This window comes from Canis lupus, chromosome 1 (assembly GCF_048164855.1).
Source record: "Canis lupus baileyi chromosome 1, mCanLup2.hap1, whole genome shotgun sequence".
Classification (NCBI taxonomy): Eukaryota; Metazoa; Chordata; class Mammalia; order Carnivora; family Canidae; genus Canis; species Canis lupus.
In genome coordinates, this window is record NC_132838.1 from 91862221 (window position 1) to 91882389 (window position 20169).

A 20169-nucleotide genomic window follows, 5' to 3' on the forward strand; every position below is an offset into this window, starting at 1 on the left:
TTGTTCTAGCAAAGTCCGTTAAGGTGAAAATCAAGCTCAATAAGAAAGACGAGAAAGGCCGGGACAAAGGCAAAGGCAAGAAAAGGCCGAATCGGGGAAAAGCCAAGCCTGTAGTGAGCGATTTCGACAGTGATGAGGAGCAGGATGAAAATGTAAGTGGAACTGGCTGTGGCTGAAGCCCAGAAGCCCTCTCCACTCCTTTCCTCTCATGTAACTGCTTTATTATCCAGAAATGGAAATGTAAAGACGTAGGGAGATTTCATTACTGAGGGTTGTGAACTGAGCTTCATGATCTATAACAAAGGATTTTCGGGCTTTTGGTTAGTGCCTGTTTAACTCCTCATGTGAGCTTTCTTATCTTCCTCCCACTTAGGAATACAGTCTTCTCTCTGGCCGGGTATTTTAATATTTGAAAAATTCAGGAGCAGGTATAGAACCAACCCCTGAAAGACTCACCTTGCCCACTGGTGTCATCGTTAATGCTTGCATGAGCCTCCTCAGAGAGCTCTGTCCCTTGCAGCCTAGCTGAGAAACCAGTGCCTAGACTCTGTGGGTCACAGAAGCAAACAGGGTAACTGGGTCTAGTGCACTGGCCCCAGATGCAGGCGACACGTGGCAGCACTGGAGAGACTTTTGCTACTTTGCCTTGGGAAGTGCCTTCATGGTACTCATTTTCCAGGAGACCTCAGGTTCTGTATCACCAACCCCCCTACCTTTCCCCACCCCCCCCCCCACCTCTGGATTTAGTCTGCAGGCTAATTTGGTTTTCCTGCAGGAAATGTACTGCCCTTTGAGTCTGATGAAAAACATGTGAGAATTCTTAAGCCACCCCACCCAGCCTTCACCCTTGGCCCAGACTTTTTCAAATATACTTAACAATGCTGTGTTTTCTTTAAGAGACTTACCCATGAAGTAGGCAGCAAACGCATGGTCCTTTTTATCTCTGGTGGATTTTCTAAGCCCATCGTGCTAAAAATAAGAGTTATTAGCCTTGAAACTTTTCATGCCAAAGAGAAAGAGAGCAAGACAGTGGTACAGATGGCAGGTTGTGCTCTGGAATTCCCCAGCAGGAGCTCCTACCACAGAATGAGGAAACGGGTGAACTCTTTCCAAAATGTCATTTCTTTTCTACTCTGCCTCTGGAGGGTCTACTATATCTTTTTCTTATGTGTGATTTCATTTTTATCATATTTTTATTTTTAGGAACAGTCAGAAGCAAGTGGGACTGATGATGAGTGATCAGTATGGACCTTCCCCGCCCCCTCGGTAGAACTGAACTCCTTCCTCCCCTCTCTCATTTCTACCCAGTGAGTTCACTTGTCCTATGGGCACTGGGTTATTTCTGTATCATCATCATCTATAAACTAGCTTTAGGATAGTGCCAGACAAACATATGATATCATGGTGTAAAAACACACAACACACACAGACACACACACAAATATTTGTAACATATTGTGACCAAATGGGCCTCAAAGATTCAAAGATTAAAAACAGACAAAGCTTTTGATGGAATATATGTGGGTGGATAGTATATTTCTATGGGTGGGTCTAATTTGGTAACGGTTTGATTGTGCCTGGTTTTACCACCTGTTCAGATGAGAAGATTTTTTTGTCTTTTTGTAGCACTGATAACCAGGAGAAGCCATTAAAAGCCACTGGTTATTTTATTTTTCATCAGGCAATTTTCAAGGTTTTAATTTGTTCGGTATCTTTTTTTTTTTTTTTTTTACACTGTGGTACATATAAGCAACTTTAATAGGTGATAAATGTACAGTAGTTAGACTTCACCTGCATAGACATTTTTCCATTTTATGCTCTATGATCTGAAAAAATGCTTTTTGAACTGTATAAGATTTATGTCTACTGTAAACATTGCTTAATTTTTTTTTGCTCTTGATTTAAACAAAAAAAAGTTTTGTTGAAAACGCTATTGAATATTGCAATCTATATAGTGTATTGGATGGCTTCTTTTGTCAACCTGATCTCCTATGTTACCAATGTGTATCGTCTCCTTCTCCCTAAAGTGTACTTAATCTTTGCTTTCTTTGCACAATGTCTTTGGTTGCAAGTCATAAGCCTGAGGCAAATAAAATTCCAGTAATTTCCAAGAATGTGGTGTTGGTGCTTTCCTAATAAAGAGATAATTTAGCTCAACAAACACTGCCTCTTGTTTTTTGAGTTCTAAGGGATTGAAACCCTGGTGCCTGAGTCTCCTGCAGAGGGCTGGGCAGTCTCTGGCTACAGAACACTTGTAGGGGGGGAGCGGGGAAAGGATCAAGAGAGCCAGTCTCTTGGAATGAGGCAGGTTTATCACAAAGAGAAGAGGCTAAATCTCAAGCAATAGGAAGCATGTTGCCATGGGCCAAACCACACTAAGTCCCTGCTCAATCTTTTCCAGTGCTTTAAATTGTTTACTAGCCCAATAAGCTATATGGCAATACAGATTTATAGTGTATTATAATATGGATGTAATAAATCTGTATTAGTTTAATTTTTAAATATTTCACAAGTGCTCAAGTGAAAAACAGGTTCCATGTACCCATATACTCTACCAAGATGCAACAATGATTAATATTTTGTCCCACTCTCCATTAAACTATTTTGAAACTAAGTCACAGCCATCATGACACTTCACCCCTCAATACTTGAGCACAAAACTACGATTAAAGCCATCTCCTGCCTCCCCCAATCCTTCTTTCATACTAAAGAAATACTTTCATACTTTTCATACTTTCCTAGTATCTCCTGTGGAATCATAGTCCTGTTTCCCCAACTGTCCCAAAACTGTCGTGCACTTACTTGTTTTTAAAAGTTTTCAAAGAAGGCTAGCCCCTTCTTTCTTAAAGAACTCATTACTGCAGGGACCAAGATAGAAGCGTTTTCTCTGCTCTCGAGGAGGTTGATGACAACTACCTTCCTTAGAATCGCCCAAGGAGAATGCCACTACTCTTGCTTTCCTAACATGAAGAATCACCAAGGCATCCTACTTGGAATCTTGAAGGAAATCTGACCCACACAAGATGCATCCTCCTGAGAAACTCCTTTGTCCCTCTAAGTGTCCATGCTTGTGTCTGAATTTCCAGTTAGTCTGAGCATCAGAGTGTGCTGAGTTTCTTTCACTCCTTGTAGAGTTTGCAGAGCACAACAGGATTGGAGACTCCCATAGAAGAGTGAACTGGATTAGAGTTTGTTATTGAATGGTTTGGTTTCAGTTCAAAGAGGAGAGTCTTTTCACTGCCACCCTTTCAGGTTCCTCTACTCCATGTACAAATTGGACTCTCAGCCTTGGAGGCACTGCTATTCTAAAAACCATCCAAACCACTGCCTTTTATGGTTCAGGATTTCTACTCTGGAAGAATGCTCTCTAATTCTTATTCTGCGGTCTGTGGTATGTTGTTCTCCCTGGGTCTACAGTCATGAGAGGAAGCAGAGAAGGTGGTTCACACTGCACTTGTCGGTGGCAGGGAGAGGAGTATGCATAAGCAAGAGGCAGGCCATCCTGCACTTGGATACAACCTATTTTTATCCTGATCAGGACAGCCATTTTGGTTCAGCCCCGAGTAGCCAAGCCCATGAGGTAGGCTGGGTTCTTTCCAACGTCTGTGGTTTACTAGGAATGTAGGAAGGAAGCTAAGAGTATAGGGCAATCTACTGGATCTCTTAATGCGTGTATTTAATTCTAGGAACCCTGTGAAGAAGGCACAGTTCTTGTTCCCTTTAACAAGTAAGAATTATGCAAACAAGAGACTGAATAGCTGTGGCCAGTGCACCAAAGTTGAATTTGGAAGTTAGACTGTTTGGCTCCCAGTCCGGTGTTCCCTGCAGCAAGGGAAGTGTGGCACTGGTTTTGGTCTTGTTGATAAACCCCAGGCATGCATTTGCTCTGCACTTGCTGACATGATGGGGCTTACAAATCAGTCCTGGCTCAGTTCTCTGGATGTCCCTGGCTTAAATGGAACTTTCCCCTGAGACCCAATTTCCTGGGCAGGGCTCCTCTGCTGCCCTGACAAGCCACTCCCCAAGGAACAGACCCTTCCTTGTCTGTTAGACCCCAGCAGCAGTGGGAGATCTAGTGGGTGCAGATAGTCCTACCGCCCTCCAGGTGGCTCTGATCCATGCTCCAGTTGAAAAAAAGCGTTGCTAGCTCCATCACATTCTTTATTACTTCACTCCTGGGGAATGGCAGGAGGCCACATGGAATGTGGTCATGATTTCTGTCATTGGCACAGGTAGATACATCCCACATGCAACTGTTATCATAGTAAAATCAACCTAAACCAGAGTAAATGGAAAGGCTGGATAGTTTCACCCTCCCTCTAGGACACAGCTTTTCTGTCATCTATGTTACCAGGAAGCAACCTTCATTTGTGCTTAATTTAAATCTCATTCAGATTGAAAAGGTGTAATACTTGGGGAAATATATCTGGTCTGCTTAGCAAAAGGACGGAAACATAGTCTCCCCTTATAAATAAAAGTGATCCCGGTGAGAACTTTATATGAACAAACATTACTATATGGATATCCTAGAAGAATAGCCAGTTCTATCCCTCTCCTTAAAATTTACTAAATAGAAGCTACGAAAGCCAGATAAAACACAATTGCTGTCCTTGCTCTTGTCTGCCGTAGCATATGAATCACAGGGTTTCGATTTCTGCTGTACTTAGGGAGAGATGATCAAAGATGATGGGACTCACCGTGAGAGACCATGACGGATAGGTCTGGAACTGCTAAAGGTATGTCCAGGTGAGTGGTATCCATCATTGGTGTGGTTTGGGGTGGGGGACTTAAGGGAAAGTGGAACATGTCCATGTTCTGAATGACTGAGCCTTTTAGGTAAGAAGGCATCTGTAATCTGCGTCACTTTCCATAGAGATTTTCCAAATTGAATAAGGCTAAAACAACTAAGTATGGGGAAACCAGTTTCCTGTTTATAAACACTGGAGTTTAGTGTATACAAGAAAGAGGCCTTTGTGAACCCAAGTACTACTATGAAGCAAGACTCACTGTGGGATTATAAACTTCAAAGAGAACAGATGCACAGTCCCTCCAGCAAATATATGTGTTTTTTTAAATTCTCTTGCAAAAGCCTTAATTAAAGCCCATTATAAAATGGACATGGGTCTACCACAACTAGTGAAATAACACAAAAAGAAATTTGGAATTACCCCCACCACGCAATCAGCTCTAATAGCCTGATGTGGTTACTTCTGTCTCTTCTTGTTCACATGAACACATAGAATCACATACATTGTCAAAGGCCAGCTCCCCAGCTATCACCAACGTCATCTGCTAATAAGATGAGCTGAACATACTGCTTGCTGCAGTAAGGGACGTGCCACCTTGACGGAGCTTTGGTCATTTGAGAGGGAAGGTCAAGGTTGGAATTTATTGAGATTTGATTTAAAGTATGCCCTTCAATGTGGGAATTTGGTTAGCACTGCATAAAGATCATGACAATAATTTAGGATTGAGTGAAGTAGTAAAACAAGGATTTGGGGGACTCTACCTCTAAAGGTAGAGTCAAAAGGTCTTAGAGCAAAAATACCAGTTTTGGTGCTTTATTGAAGTGAATGTGTCTTTCATGCAAGTTCATGTAATGAACAATAGTAATTTGCTTGGGCAAGAGTCTCCTTGAATACTAAAATTGTGCTAATGACATAATGGAATTGTAAAGTCATTTTTATGTAGATAATAAGCTGGGGAGTAGGGGTGATACATGTTCCTGTTTTTCACTAGTTTTTTATAAGTACCTTGCTACTTACTTCTCTGCACCCTGCCTTACTTTCTTCCAAGTCAATAGAGATTAAACTCATTTTTAATTTTTTCCTTATTTACAAAAACATCTGCTTTCCTGTTCAGTTTTAAAGGAATATATGCATATTGTAGAAAATGTGGAAAGTAAGCGATGTACAAAGGAAGAAGTCACTGATACCCTATCATCTGGAGAGAAGCATTTGAACTTTTGTGTTTCTTGGCTGGCATTTCAGGAGCAGGGAAGTCCTCTCTCCCATTCACACAAGAAAGAAGCTGAACACACAAAAAATCAACAACTCTTCTTAGATGCACCAGAGAACTGAAATCATAGGGCAAACCACTGCCTCACAAAGTGAGGACACAGGCAGATAGAGTCACCCCTGGGTTCTCTGGAACAGAAGGCCAGAAGCTGCCTAGGAAAACCTCAACTATAATGAATTGCTGGGGCTCAGTGTGGACATGTTCGAGAGTTAAAAACACCAGGGGATCCAGAGTTAGGAGGGGCCCTACACTTACAGGACTTCTGCCTCCAGAAGACTATCAGGTTCTCACAGTGAAGACAGAAGAAAAATCCCCTCAGTCTTTGAGCAGAAAGAAAGGGGAAAGTAGCTATTTTAAAATAAGTCGAAAATATTCTGTTCTTTTTAACAAGGCCTGGCCCTCAACAGAAACTCTTTTACCAGAGCCTAATTAATGTAGAAGAAGGGTAATACCCAACTCTAGCCTTCCCATCTCTCCTAAGGGGGGAAAACAATCTGAGAAGCACTTGTGGCAGTCATAGCCCCAGGGGAACAGGCTCTCTAAAAGACTGGGACCTGGAACGCCATTGGCTCAGGGCATGATCCCAGGGTTCTGGGATCGAGTCCCACATGAGGCTCCCTGCAGGGATCCTGCTTCTCCCTCTGCCTGTGTCTCAGTTTCTGTGTGTCTCTCATGAATAAATAAATAAAATCTTAAAAAATACAAAAAAGCAAAAAAAGATTGGGACCTGACCACAGAGCTGGCAAATAGGGCTCCTCCTCCAGCACCTCACCACACCATTAGGGCTGCTGTAAAGTAACAGGATATAGCACAACTGAAAACACTATGTGTTCAGGTGATATTTTTAAAGTCTCTAGGGAAACCCAAAGCTAGTGGAGGAAACAAAAAACAAGGACACAGAGGGAAGGTTAGCCCCTGACACCTATAGCTACAGGAAAACAGTGAACACAGCCTAACTCCTGGCCAAACTAGAACATCACACTGAGAACATCTCCCTGGCATATGGTTATTTAAAATCTCACACCAATACCTATTTATCTAGTACATTAATTTTGTTTTCACTTAGTACATTATATCCTACTCACAACAACAAATTACAAGGCACACTAAAGGACAAAAAAAAAAAAAAAAAAAAAGCATTTTGAAAGACCGCATCAGAAGGAGACTAGATATGGCTAAGATGTTAGAATTATCAGACAGGGATTTTAAAACAACTAATTAATATGGTTAAGGGCGCTATTGGAAACCATGAAAAACATGAAAGACTATGTATTAATACAAGCAGAGAGAAAGAAATTCAAAGAATCAAAAGGAAACACTAGAAATTAAAAACATAACAAAACAATGAAGAATGACTTAGGAAGGCTCATGCATAAACTGGTCACAGCCATGGAAATAATCACTGAGCTTGAAGGAGTGTCAATTGCAACTTTCAAAACTGAAATCCAAAGAGGGGGCCAAAAAAAAAAAGGCGGGGGGGAAGAAGAAAATAGCATCTAAGAACTATGGGACAAAAGATGTACCATATGCATGATGGGACTATCAGAAGGAAAAGAGAAAAAGGAACAGAAGAAATATTTGAAGCTATAATGACAGAATTTCCTAAAACTAGTGACAGACACCAAATGACAGATCCAGGAAGCTTAAAGAAAATGGTGGGAATGCAAACTGGTACAGTCACTCCAGAAAACAGTATGGAGGTTCCTCAGAAAGTTAAAAATAGAGCTACCCTGTGATCCAGCAATTACCCTACTGGATGGTCACCCTAAAGATACAAGTGTAGTGATATGAAGGGGCAACTGCACCCCAGTGTTTATAGAAGCAATGTCCACAATACCCAGACTATGGAAAGAGCCCAGATGTCCATTGACAGATGAATGGATAAAGAAGAATTGGTATATACAAACAATGGAATATTAGCCATCCAAAAGAATGAAATCTTGCCATTTATAACAATGTAGATGGAACTAGAGGGTGTTATGCTGAGCGAAGGAAATTAGTCAAAGACAAATACTGTATGATTTTACTCATGTGGAATTTAAGAAACAAAACATAAACATAGGGAAGGAAAAATAAGATGAAAACAGAGAGGGAGACAAATCATAAGAGTCTCCTAACTCTAGGAAACAACTCAGGGTTGCTAGAGGGGAGGTGGATGGGGGAATGGGGTACCTGGGTGATGGGCATTAAGGAAGGCACGTGATATAATGAACACTGTGTGTTATATACAATTGATGGATCACTAAATTCTACCCCTGAAATTAATAACACACTATATGTTAACTAAATTGAATTTAAATTTTTTATTTAAAAAAAAAACACTAAGCAGGTTAAATACAACAGCACTACACTTGAGCATATCATTTTCAAACTGCAGAAAATTAAAGAGACAGGGGAAAAAAAACCTTGAAAAAGCCAGCATGTGTGTGGGTAGGAGGGGACCTTACCTACACAGGAGCAAAAATAGGAATTACTTTGGAATTCCCTCAGAAACCATGCAAGAGAGTGAAAAGAGATATTTTAAATGTTAAAGGAATCACCAACTTATTATTCTGTACCTAGCTAAATTACCCTTCAAAAGGGAAGGAAATATAAGTATATTGTCAGACACACAAAAATCAAGGGAGGGGACCTGCTTTGCAAGTAATGTTAAAGTTTTTTCAGAGAAAAGGAAAACCATATAGATCAGACACTTGGATCTACATTATGAAAGAACCCTGGAAAAAGGAATAAATACTTCATGTTTCTTATTCTCAATTGATGAAATGGATGAGAGTTTGAAATAATAATACTAACAATGTATTCCATGACCATAGTTTATGAATAAATGAATGACGTTATTAAGGGATGGGAGGGGGCAACCAGAAATACTTTGTTATAAAATACTTACACTGCCCATGTAGTAGTCTTACAGTGTTATCTGAAAGGGAACTTGCCTCGGTTGTAATGTATATCATAAACTGCAAGGGCAACCAAATGAAAAAAAGTTAAAAATATGAATTATATGGTGAGAAGGGTAAATATAGAAACATATAAAATACTCAAATCAAATCAAGAGTAGGTAAAGAAAGACAAAAAACAAAAATAAAACAAAGGCAAAAATAACAGTAACAAATATAATAGCTATTAATCCAAATGTCATTAATCATTTAAAATGTCAATGGTTTAAATAGACCAATTAAAAGACAGATATTGTCACAGTGAGCCACAGAACAAGACTCAATGTCGTCTACAAGAAACTCCTTTTAAATGCCAAAACATATATAGACTAAAAGCAAAGAGAGAAAGATACTCCATGCTAACACTAATCAAAAGAAAGATGGAGTAACTATAATATCAGACAAAGCGGAATTCAGAGCAAGGAAAATTATCAGAGATAGAGGTTCATTACATGATAACTTGATAAAAGTGTTCCCCAGAGAGAATCACTTTTTTTGGTTGAGAGAAAGCACATGAGCAGGGTGGAGGGGTGGAAGGTAAGGGGGAGAGAGAATCTTAAGCAAGTTCCAGGCTCAGCATAGATTCAGATGCAGGGCTCAATCTCATGACCCTGAGATCACGACCTGAGCTGAAATCAAGAGTTGGATGCTTAATCGACTGCAATATCCAGGCATCATCCCCAGAGAGAAACACTTAAAATTTTTATTTATTTCCTTTACATGATCATTTACATCATCCAGATCTATTAAGATATAATTTACACTCAATAAAAATTGCCCATTTTAAAAGTAGAGTTTTGGGGCCACCTGGGTGGTTCAGTGGTTGAGCATCTGCCTTTGGCTCAGGTCATGATCCTGGGGTCCTGGGATCAAGTCCTACATCGGGCTCCCTTCAGGAAGCTTGCATTTCCCTCTTGCCTATGTCTCTGCCTCTCTGTGTCTCTCATGAATTAATTAATTTTTAAAATGTAGAGTTTTGCCAATTATATGCAGTAATGTAGACACATCCACAATAAAGATAAATATTTTTATTATCCTAAAAACTTTTCTCATACCTTTTTGTGGTCAATTTCTTCCCCTGACTCTCAGACTCAGGAAACCACTGACCTGCTGCCACTATAGGATTGTCTTTTCTAGAATCTTATATAAATGGAATGTACATTATGTGATCTTTTGTGTTTGATTTCTTTCATTTTCCATAAATATTTTTGAGATTCATTTATGTTAAATATGTTTTATGCCTTTTTATTACTGAGTAGTATTCCATTATATGAGTATCTCATGACATTTTGGGTTGTTTCCAGTTTTTGGCTTAAATAAGGCTGCTGTAAATACTGAAGTACAAATATTTGTATTGGTATATATGGGGTACACGGGGGGCTCTTTGGCTTGGGTCATGATCCCAGGGTCCTGGGATTGAGCCCCATGTCAGGCTTCCTGCTCAGTGGGGAGCCTGCTTCTCCTTCTACCACCTGCGTGTGCCCTCTTTCTCAAATAAATAAATAAAATCTTTAAGAAATCAAAACAAAAATATTTGTATCATTAGGTTTTCATGCCTCTTAAGTAAATACTGAGGAATAAGATTATTACATTCTATGGTAAGGATTTAACTTCATAAGATAATAGCAAATGGCTACCTGTATAAGGGGAAAAAAAACCTTATAAACTCTTATACCTCATACCATACACAAAAATTAACTCAAAATGAAAACGTGGATAAATTTCAGAGCTAAAAAATTATACTTATAATAGAAAACACAGGAGAAAATCTTCCTGATTTTGGTTTAGACAAAGCTTTCTTAAATGGGACACACAAAAAAAGCATGAACTACAAAAGAAAATGTTGATAAAACAGACTTCTTCAAAATTAAAAAAAAATTTCTCTTTGACAAACAGTTAAGAAAATGGCAAGGTGAGGCATCTGGGTAGCTCAGTCATTTGAGTATCCAACTCTTGATTTTGGCTCAGGTCATGATCTCAGGGTTGTGAGATCAAGCCCTGCATCAGGCTCTGCACTGACTTAGGAGCCTGGTTGAGATTCTCTCTCTCTTTCTCTCCCTCTGCCCTGCCCCACCCTCTTTATACTCTCATGCTCTAACAAAAACAAACAAACAAACAAACAAAAAAAAAAACAAGGTAAGCCACAAAGTAGGGGGAAATATTTGCAAACAGGTATCTGAAAAAGAATTTGTTCAAGGCATTACATCTCTTACCATTCACTAAAAAGACAAACTATCCGATAGAAAAGTGGGCAACGTATTTGAACAGACCCTTCACAAGAGAAGATATACGAATGCTCAGTAAGAACATGAAGGAATAAAAAAAGATGCTCAATCTCTCTCATCATTAAAGAAAAGCAAAAAATTAATAAATAAACTACAATGAAATATCACTGCACATCCACTAGAATGGCTACAGTTAAAAAGATTGACAATGGAAAGTGCCGACACAGCACAGTGGTAGTAGGGTGCAGGGAAGGGACAGAGGGAGAGGGAGAAGCCAATCCAAGCAGGATCTGTGCTGAGCATGGAGTTGAACTCGGGGCTGGATCTCACCATCCTGAGATCATGACTTGAGCTGAAACTAAGAGTGGAGCACTCAATTGAACTGTCCCTCTCAGGCACCCCAATACTCATTCTTCTTAACAGCTGTATGATCTCCTAATGAATGTGTCATAATTTAGATAGCATTTACTCTTCTAACAGATGTTTGAGTTGCTACCAGTTGGAGGGATTTTTTTGGCCATTATAAATAATTCTAGAAAATCATTAAACTCACTCTGACTATAATTTTTCTCTCTCTTTTTAAAAACAAATTAGCAGAATTACATTTAAGTCATTGCTGAAAAGATTTCCCCTCCAATTACACAGGACTTTAATAACAGACAAACAAAAACTAAAGTTGATTGGTTTCTTTCTCAGTCATGTTTATGCTTGAGCAGTTAAACCAAACCTGCCAGGCACTTATTTTCATAATAAGTGAAATACTTATTTCACTTATTACAATACTTCCACCTTCTTTTTTAAAGGCCTTGCAAAATTACTTGCCCCCCCCCCCCCTTTTCTTCCCCCTCCTCAAGCCCTTAAATTTTTAGAGCAGATTCTGAGTTTAAAAGAGATGCTTAGGGCAGCCCAGGCGGCTCAGCGGTTTAGCGCCGCCTTCAGCCCGGGACATGATCCTGGAGACCCGGGATCGAGTCCCATGTCAGGCTCCCTGCATGGAGCCTGCTTCTCCCTCTGCATGTGTCTCTGCCCGCCCCCCGTGTCTCTCATGAATAAATAAATAAACAAACACATAAATAAATAAAATTAATTTAAAAAAAATAAAAGAGATGCTTATGCTCCATAATTTAGTTGCACGTAGAAAGGACTGCTTCTCCTTTTTTTTTTTTTGAAAGGTCCCCAAAAATCAAAGTGCCCATATTCACCCCTGTCATTAAATTTTGTAAAATATTCAGGGCTTTTCTGGATGCTCCAAGGCAAAGTTTGGGAACTATAGGGGCATAAGCTCTAGTTCTTTGACAGACCCCTGTGCTGACAGGAATCTCAACACAAGATCATTCTTCACCCTTGGGCTACTAAAGAAATATTCCCAGTAAGCCCTTGGGGAAGCAGGTTCATGAGGGTGGTAACTAGCTATAAATCGCCTCTCTGCAGTGAGACTATGAGTTTAATGTTTGCTGAGGTTTAATAAAAATACCATGGTTTTTCTCTTTTTAAGTAGGTTTGGCAAGTGGAATACTCGGAGTATGATGCAAGGGTAAAATCCACCAAAAAGGGGCAGCCTGATAGTCACAATTCACATTTGAATAATTCCAGAGAATTCATATTTATTCTAGCATATTTTAGGCTGGTTGATTTGGAAAAATGATGTAACTTCATTTAAGAGCCTTTCAATATCAAAATGTGTATGGAACCACAAATGACCCTGAATAGTCAACACAATCCTGATGAAGAACAAAGCTGAAAGCATCACAATAGTAGATTTGAGGTTATACTACAAAGCTATTACACTCACTACAGTATGGGATCTTCACCAAAAAAAGGCACACAGATCAACAGAACAGAACAGAGAGCTCAGAAATAAACCCATGTTTATATGGTCAATTAATCCACTACAAAGGAGGCAAGAGTGTACAATAGGGAAAAGATAGTCTCTTCAATAAATGGTGCTGGGAAAACTGGACAGCTATATGTCAAGAATGAAACTGGACCACTTTCTCACACCGTACACAAAAATAAACTCAAAATCGATTCAAGGCCTAAATATGCGACCTGACACCATAAAACTCCTGGAAGAAAACATAGGCAGAAATCTCTGACATTGGCCTTAGCAACATTTTTCTAGATATGTCTGCTCAGGCAAGGGAAACAAAAGCAAACCTAAATAATTGGCACTACACCAAAATAAAAACCTTTTGCGTGGCAAAGGAAACCATCAAGAAGACAAAAGGCAACCTACTGAATGAGAGAAGACATTTGCAAATGACATATACAATAAAGGGTTAATATAAAAAATATATGAAGAACTCATACCCCTCAATACTGAAAAACAGATTAAAAAGTGGGCAAAAGACATGAACAGACATTTCTTCAAAGAAGATATACAGATGGCCAACAGACACATGAAAGGATGCTAAACATTATCAGTATCAGGGAAATGCAGATCAAAACCACCACGAGATACCATCTCACACATGTCAGAGTGGCTATAATCAAAAAGACAAGAAATAACAAGTGTTGGAGAGGATGTGGAGAAAAAGGAACCTTTGTGCACTATTGGTGGGAATGTAAACTGGGACAGCCACTGTGAAAAACAGTATGGAGGTTCCTCAAAACATTGACACAAGTCTCATCAATTTAGCAATTCCACTACTGCATATTTACCTAAAGAAATAGAAAACACTTATTCAAAAAGATATATGCACCTTTTGTTTATTGCAGCATTATTTCCAATAGCTGAGATACGGAAGCAACCCAAGTGTCCATCAGTAGAAGATGTTGTGTGTGTATAAAATATAATATATATGCATATATATAATGGAATATTACTCAGCCATATAAAAAATGAGACCTTGCCATCTGCGACAACATAGATGGATCTAGAGAATCCTGTGCTAAGGGAAATAAGTTAGAAAGACAAATACCATATGATTTTACTTATATGTAGACTCTAAAAAATAAAACAAATGAACAAACAAACAAGCAGAAACAGACCTATAAAAATATGAATTAAGGGTAGCCAGAGAGGAGGGCAGTACTGGCTTCTAGTTATGAAGACATGAGAACAAAAGGTATAGCATAGAGAACAGAGTCATTGGTATTGTGACAGGAGCATTGTGTGGTGACAAGTGGCAGCTACACTGCGTGAGCACAGCCTCATGGAGAGTTGTCATATCGCTATGTCGTACAGCTTAAACTAATGTACTGTGTATCAACTATACTTCAGTAAAAATACATTTTAAAAGAGCTTTCAGTATTACACTGACTTAAGCATCGGCCCCATATTTAAATACTACTTCTAGGGGTGCCTGGGTGGCTCAGTGGTTAAGTGTCTGCCTTCAGCTCAAGTCATGATCTCCGGATCCTGGGATTGAGCCCTGTGTCTGGCTCCCTGCTCCCACAGAGAGCCTACTTCTCCCTCTGCCTCTGCTCGTGCTCTCTCTCAAATAGATAAATTTATCAAATAGATAAATGATAAATAAAATCTTTTAAAAAATACATACATACCACTTCTAGAAAAGAACCAGCCAAACAATATCAAAAGTCATCATGTAAAGTTTCTTTGTCCTACAGCAGTGTTAGGAAGGGATGATACTGTATTTACAGGGCATGACATACTTGAGGTGTCTAATATGACCTTGTAGAATTTCTATGGACTCACTAGGAACATTTTTGAGAGTCTGAGTCCTCCATAAACAGCCTAAATAGGGACAATTTCCCTAGAGTTGAATACGGTTTCCATTATTTTCAAAGTGTATTTCCCCTTTTCAGCCTGTAACTTTGCTTTGATGACCTTCCCTTATAAAACACAAGAGGGTATCCCCTCCCAGGTCCTATGCTCAGTGCTGGGAAAATATCAGAAGAGTAAACCCTCGTGACTGTTTGCATTTCCCCTTCAACCAGGACCCCTCCCTGGCCAATGATCTTTACTAGAAGACTACCCAGCTGAACAGCTGTGCAGTGGTGCCTCATCACCTACTGGGTGCCAAACTGTGGCCTGCTTTATAGGGCTGAGCAAGAGCAACCTGCATCTCTTCTGTCCCAGGATGGAGAGGAATCATGACTCAGACCTGGCTCTAAGTTGATTCACTGTTCATTCCCAAACCAGCAAGCAAACAGTGCAAAGGATGTACACCAGCTAGATACCAACACGTGAACACACCACTCTTTGGCCTCCTTCAGTGGCTCATGGAGGGGTATCCAAGGTTCTGTGTGCAGGATGAGGAGCACGCTGAGCAGAGCAGCTCCTCTCCCCACCGGTCCTAGAGGATTTTGTATAAACTAGACTATCCCACGTGCTTAACAAGCAAATACCAGTATGTTTTGTCAATGCTAAAACTTCTGTTTTTACATCTGTTAAAGACATCAATATTTTTTTAATCTATGATGTCATAATTTTGTTTGGCAGCAATTTTCCCTTCTTAGAGATAAAATCATGATGCATCTACAATTGATGTTGTCTTAGCAGCAATAAAATATTTCTGTATTTTTTCCTTCCCTTAACACATACCGTATGTAGCAAAGTTATGTACACTCTTCATTTTTTCACTTAATTTATTTTGGAGAGCATTTGTATCAGTGCATAAAGAACTGCCTCATCCTTTCTAACTACTGCATACATATATTCCATTATGTTGTTATTATAACTTACCGAAACAGTTCCATACTGATGGGACGTTCTGGTTGTTTCTAGTCTGTGTTTATTTATTGTTGCCAAAAAGTGATGAATGCTATGAGAACAGTGGGAGCCAGATGCTACGGAGGGAACTTGAAGGTTTTGTAAAGGATGTGAAATTAGATGTGAAGACCCAAGGGAGATAGAAATGAGACAAGTCAAACCGCTCTTGGAATTTTAATCTGGGTAGGCCATGAGCAAGCCACCCACCATCTTCCATTGGTAAGGTGTGCTTAGCATGTGAAAATTTCAAATAATTCATAAGAAATATCTTCCCTTAAGCTACTTTAACTTGGCTTCTCGTACCCCCCACCCAACTTAGTGATCCTGAAAGACTAACATCCATATCACTGTCCTGAAAGGGTCTTGGAAATAGTCATTAGAGTTGACATGGGCCATGGGTTTGAACTGCCTGGGTCCACTTATACATGGATTTTTCTTTTCAATAAATACAGTCCTATAAATGTATTTTCTCTTCCTTATGATTTTCTTAACGTTTTATTTTTTCTAGTTTACCTTACTACCAAGAATACAGTGTATAATACGTGTAACATACAAAATACATGTTCGTTGACTTTAGGTTAACAGTAAGGCTTCTGGTCAACAGTAGGCTATTAGTTAAGTTTTGGGGGAGTCCATAGTTATGAATGGATTTCCGACTGTGCAATGTGTCGGTGCCCCTAACCCCTCACATTGTTCAAGGGTCAACTGCACTCCCTTCTTCAGGCTCACATATGGTACATGAGAATAGATATACAAGAGGAGATATTGAAGGTCCTTAACTATTTGATGATGATAATTTAGGTAAGACTGAGAAATTTGCAATAGGTTCCTGGTGAGAAGGGAAGGCATGAATGCCGAAGATGCAGACCAGGATAAAAAGAACTAACAAAATGGAGAAAGTGAAGTCAAGATGGTCCTGAGCTTAAGAAACTTCATCCATCCTATTTTCCTGTATTTGGTCTTGGGAATATCAGGATTTTTAAACAGTACATTATACCAGCATTTCAGTTCAGAATAGAGGCTAATTCCTTAACTCATCTCCTTTTTCTCCTCTGTAGTTCCCCCTTCGGTTGTAAGAATAATTGCAATATTGCTCCACCATGTGTACTGCTCTAAGCTCTTAGAAAGATATACAGATTAAAAGATAAGGGCATAGGCTCACTTAAAATCTTTGCACTGACTTTGAGGTAGGCACTATTATTCCTATTTCACAAAGGTTCAGAGAGGTGACCTGACCAAGGTCACCCACCTGCTGGGTAGTAGAGCTAGGATCCAATCTTCAGGCAGACCAGCTCCAAAGTCCCCTCTCTTAACTAGTACTCCAACTACAACTGAATCCTGCTTCTCAGTGTCCATTTTCTATACTTAGAGGAAACAGATTATATTATTCATCTTTGGGTGAGCCCTTTCCCTCCACCCAGCTGAGTAATACACAAGAAGTATATTAAATAGAACACACTTAATGTCAATGCCAGTCCAGTGTTCTCACACTGGATTACTCCTTGTGGTCTCTGTGTGTAAAGTCTGGCACCCCTCCACTGCATGAACCACCCTCTGGTCAGTGCTTGTCTAAAATGCCAATCTGATCACACTTCCCATCAGCTCAGATCATTTCTGAGTCTCCTAGGAGCAAAGCATAGGTCTTTAAGCACAGCTTACAAATTCCTATAAGGCTCGTTTCTGCTTACCTGCTTCAGCTTCACTAACCCACACTCCCTGCCCCACAAACTACACCCTAGACTTGCACTGAGCAATGGAAATCCAACATGTAATTTTAAATTTCCCACTAGCCACATTTTAAAACATGAAAAGAAACAGGAAAAGTTAATTTTATTTTTTTTTTCAAATTTATTTATGATAGTCACACAGAGAGAGAGAGAGAGAGGCAGAGACATAGGCAGAGGGAGAAGCAGGCTCCATGCACCGGGAGCCCGACGTGGGATTCGATCCCGGGTCTCCAGGATCGCGCCCTGGTCTAAAGGCAGGCGCCAAACCGCTGCGCCACCCAGGGATCCTGAAAAGTTAATTTTAAATGATGTTTTATTTAACCCCCTATATTCCTAAAATGTTATTTCAACATGTAATCAATATACAAAGTTATTTTACTTTTTTTATAAAAAAATTTCTGAAAGCCGGTGTGTATCTTACATGTGGAATATGTCCTAGTGTGGACTGACCACATGTGGTCACTGTATTGAACAGCATGGCTCCAAACCGAAGGTTCTCAAACTTGAACTGTGTCAGAATCACCTGGAGGATTTATTAAATAACAGATCGCTGGCTTTTCCCCTGGGGGTTCTGATTCATTAAGTAAAGGTATTTCTGCATTTTTGCATTTCTGACAAGTTCACACGTGGCACTGATGGTGGTCTTTGGACCATACTTTCTGAAGCACTGTTCTAGATCAGAAATTGTAAGCTGGTGCCCTCAGGATGGAACCAGCAGGTAGACCATTTTATTTGGACTATATAGTGTTTTAAAACTTTTTTGGAGTAATTACTAACGTTTACCAATAGCTAGATTTCACCTAAGAGTTTAGACTCCAAGCTTCTGTTGAAAATTTATAAGTCTAATTTTATAGGGTTATATTTCTGCCTGGCAGTAAGTACCAAGTGCCAAATCACAAGCGCCCTTTCTAAAAAGGTCATGAAGGCCCACTGCACCTTTTACAATATTGAGGCCCCTGCCTTGACTGAGTTGTCATCTTCAAACCTAGATCTTTGGGACTTCTCCCAGTACCTAAATACACTGAGCTCTCTCCTGTCTCTGTGACTTCATATATGTGGTTCTCTCTGTCTGGAACATTCTTACCAACACCACCATGTCAAGCTGGCTAACTCCCACTTGCCCTTCAAGGCTTAGCTGAGAGGTCATTTTCTCTACAAAGTCTGCTCTGTCTCTACATGACTGAGTATATTGGTTTCTTCTGTGGCTTCATAGAAGCCTGTGCTTCTCCTATCAGAGCTCTCACACGTAACTGTAACTTCCCACCAGCTTACTTGTCTTGCTCGTCATTGTATGAGCTTCCTGAGGGAATCTTCTTTCTTATTCACCACTTGATCCATACTGCCTGGTCTACTATCAGAATGGCACATGTTTGGTATTCAATAAATATTTATTGACTGTATGAATGGATGAAGACATAAAAAGGCTAGAGCAGGTCTTTAAAATAATATTGCCCAATTTTTTACTTTCCTGTAAGTGGCTACAGTGGTACCTTAGTTTTATTCCTAATGCTAGAGGTGACAACAAAGAAAGCAAATTGTAAATTTTAATTTCTCTTAAAACTACAGTGCAAAAATAAATGCATTTAAACTTAATTATTTAAAATATTCCACCAGCTTGAGCTTTACTCCACCCTACTCAATCTACTGAAAGCCAAAAGTAATGAAATTAAGTACAATACTGTTATACCATCAAGTTAGGGACTCCTGCTCAATTTCCTGCATACTCTGCATGTCATCTGCACTGTATCATAATTTTATTGGTTTATCACAAGCAAAAATCTTTCCTTAAAAGAATCAACGTTATTTTAAGGCTCTTGGAATATGGCACTGTGAGTTTACAGGAGGGAGATGAGAGAGAAGACAGAAAGAGAGAGATTGATATTCCATATCTATACCAGGCAGTGTTTGGGGTATTTAGGAAATCACAAAGACATAAAGGTAGAAATTCTATTCTTTTTTTTAAAAATATTTTATTTATTTATTCATGAGAAACACAGAGGGCAGGGGGGCGGGCAGAGGCAGAAGCAGGCTCAATGCGGGGAGCCTGACATGGGACTTGATACCAGGTCTCCAGGATCAGACCCTGGACTGAAGGCGGCGCTAAACCGCTGAGCCACCCAGGCTGCCCAGAAATTCTATTCTTAAGCTGTTCATCATACAGAAGAGAAGTCAAGTCATAGGACTTAGGTAAATGTAACCTAAGATAGGAAGAGGCAAGCATCCTATGACAGGTGAAGAATTCAGACAGAAAAAAGCTCTCCCAGCTTGAGGTGAGATCTGCAAATCCTACATGGTATAGGTAGGATTGATTGGACCTGATCTTGTACTGAGATTGACAAGATCAATGTCTTTCAGCAAATTACGTTTCTTCTCAAGCATATTTAAAAATGCACTGCGATCTCTCAAAATGTATAACATATGAGAAAGTAGGTTAGTTTAAGGGAAGAAAAAAAAGCTTAAGATCCTGGAAAGAAAGATTTTAGACCCAACGTTGCCAGGAGCTAGTTTGTGACCTTCAGAAGTTTCTGAATCTTTCTGGACAGAGTTTTCTCATCTGTAAGCTGCACAGATAATAAATGATCTCT

At 39.6% G+C, this 20169-nt stretch overlaps 1 protein-coding gene across 5 annotated transcripts in view; it reads left to right on the forward strand.

The window, feature by feature from the left end:
- Window positions 1-2161, forward strand: part of SMARCA2 (SWI/SNF related BAF chromatin remodeling complex subunit ATPase 2) — a 175340-nt gene extending 173179 nt beyond the window's left edge. For all 5 annotated transcript variants that reach the window (XM_072839584.1, XM_072839609.1, XM_072839585.1 and 2 more), the window contains 2 exons: window positions 10-152; window positions 1204-2161. In XM_072839584.1, the coding sequence (XP_072695685.1) occupies window positions 10-152; window positions 1204-1239 (179 nt within the window). In that variant the 3' untranslated portion in view covers window positions 1240-2161. The remainder of the gene's footprint in view (window positions 1-9; window positions 153-1203) is intronic.
- The last annotated feature ends 18008 nt before the right edge of the window (window positions 2162-20169 follow it).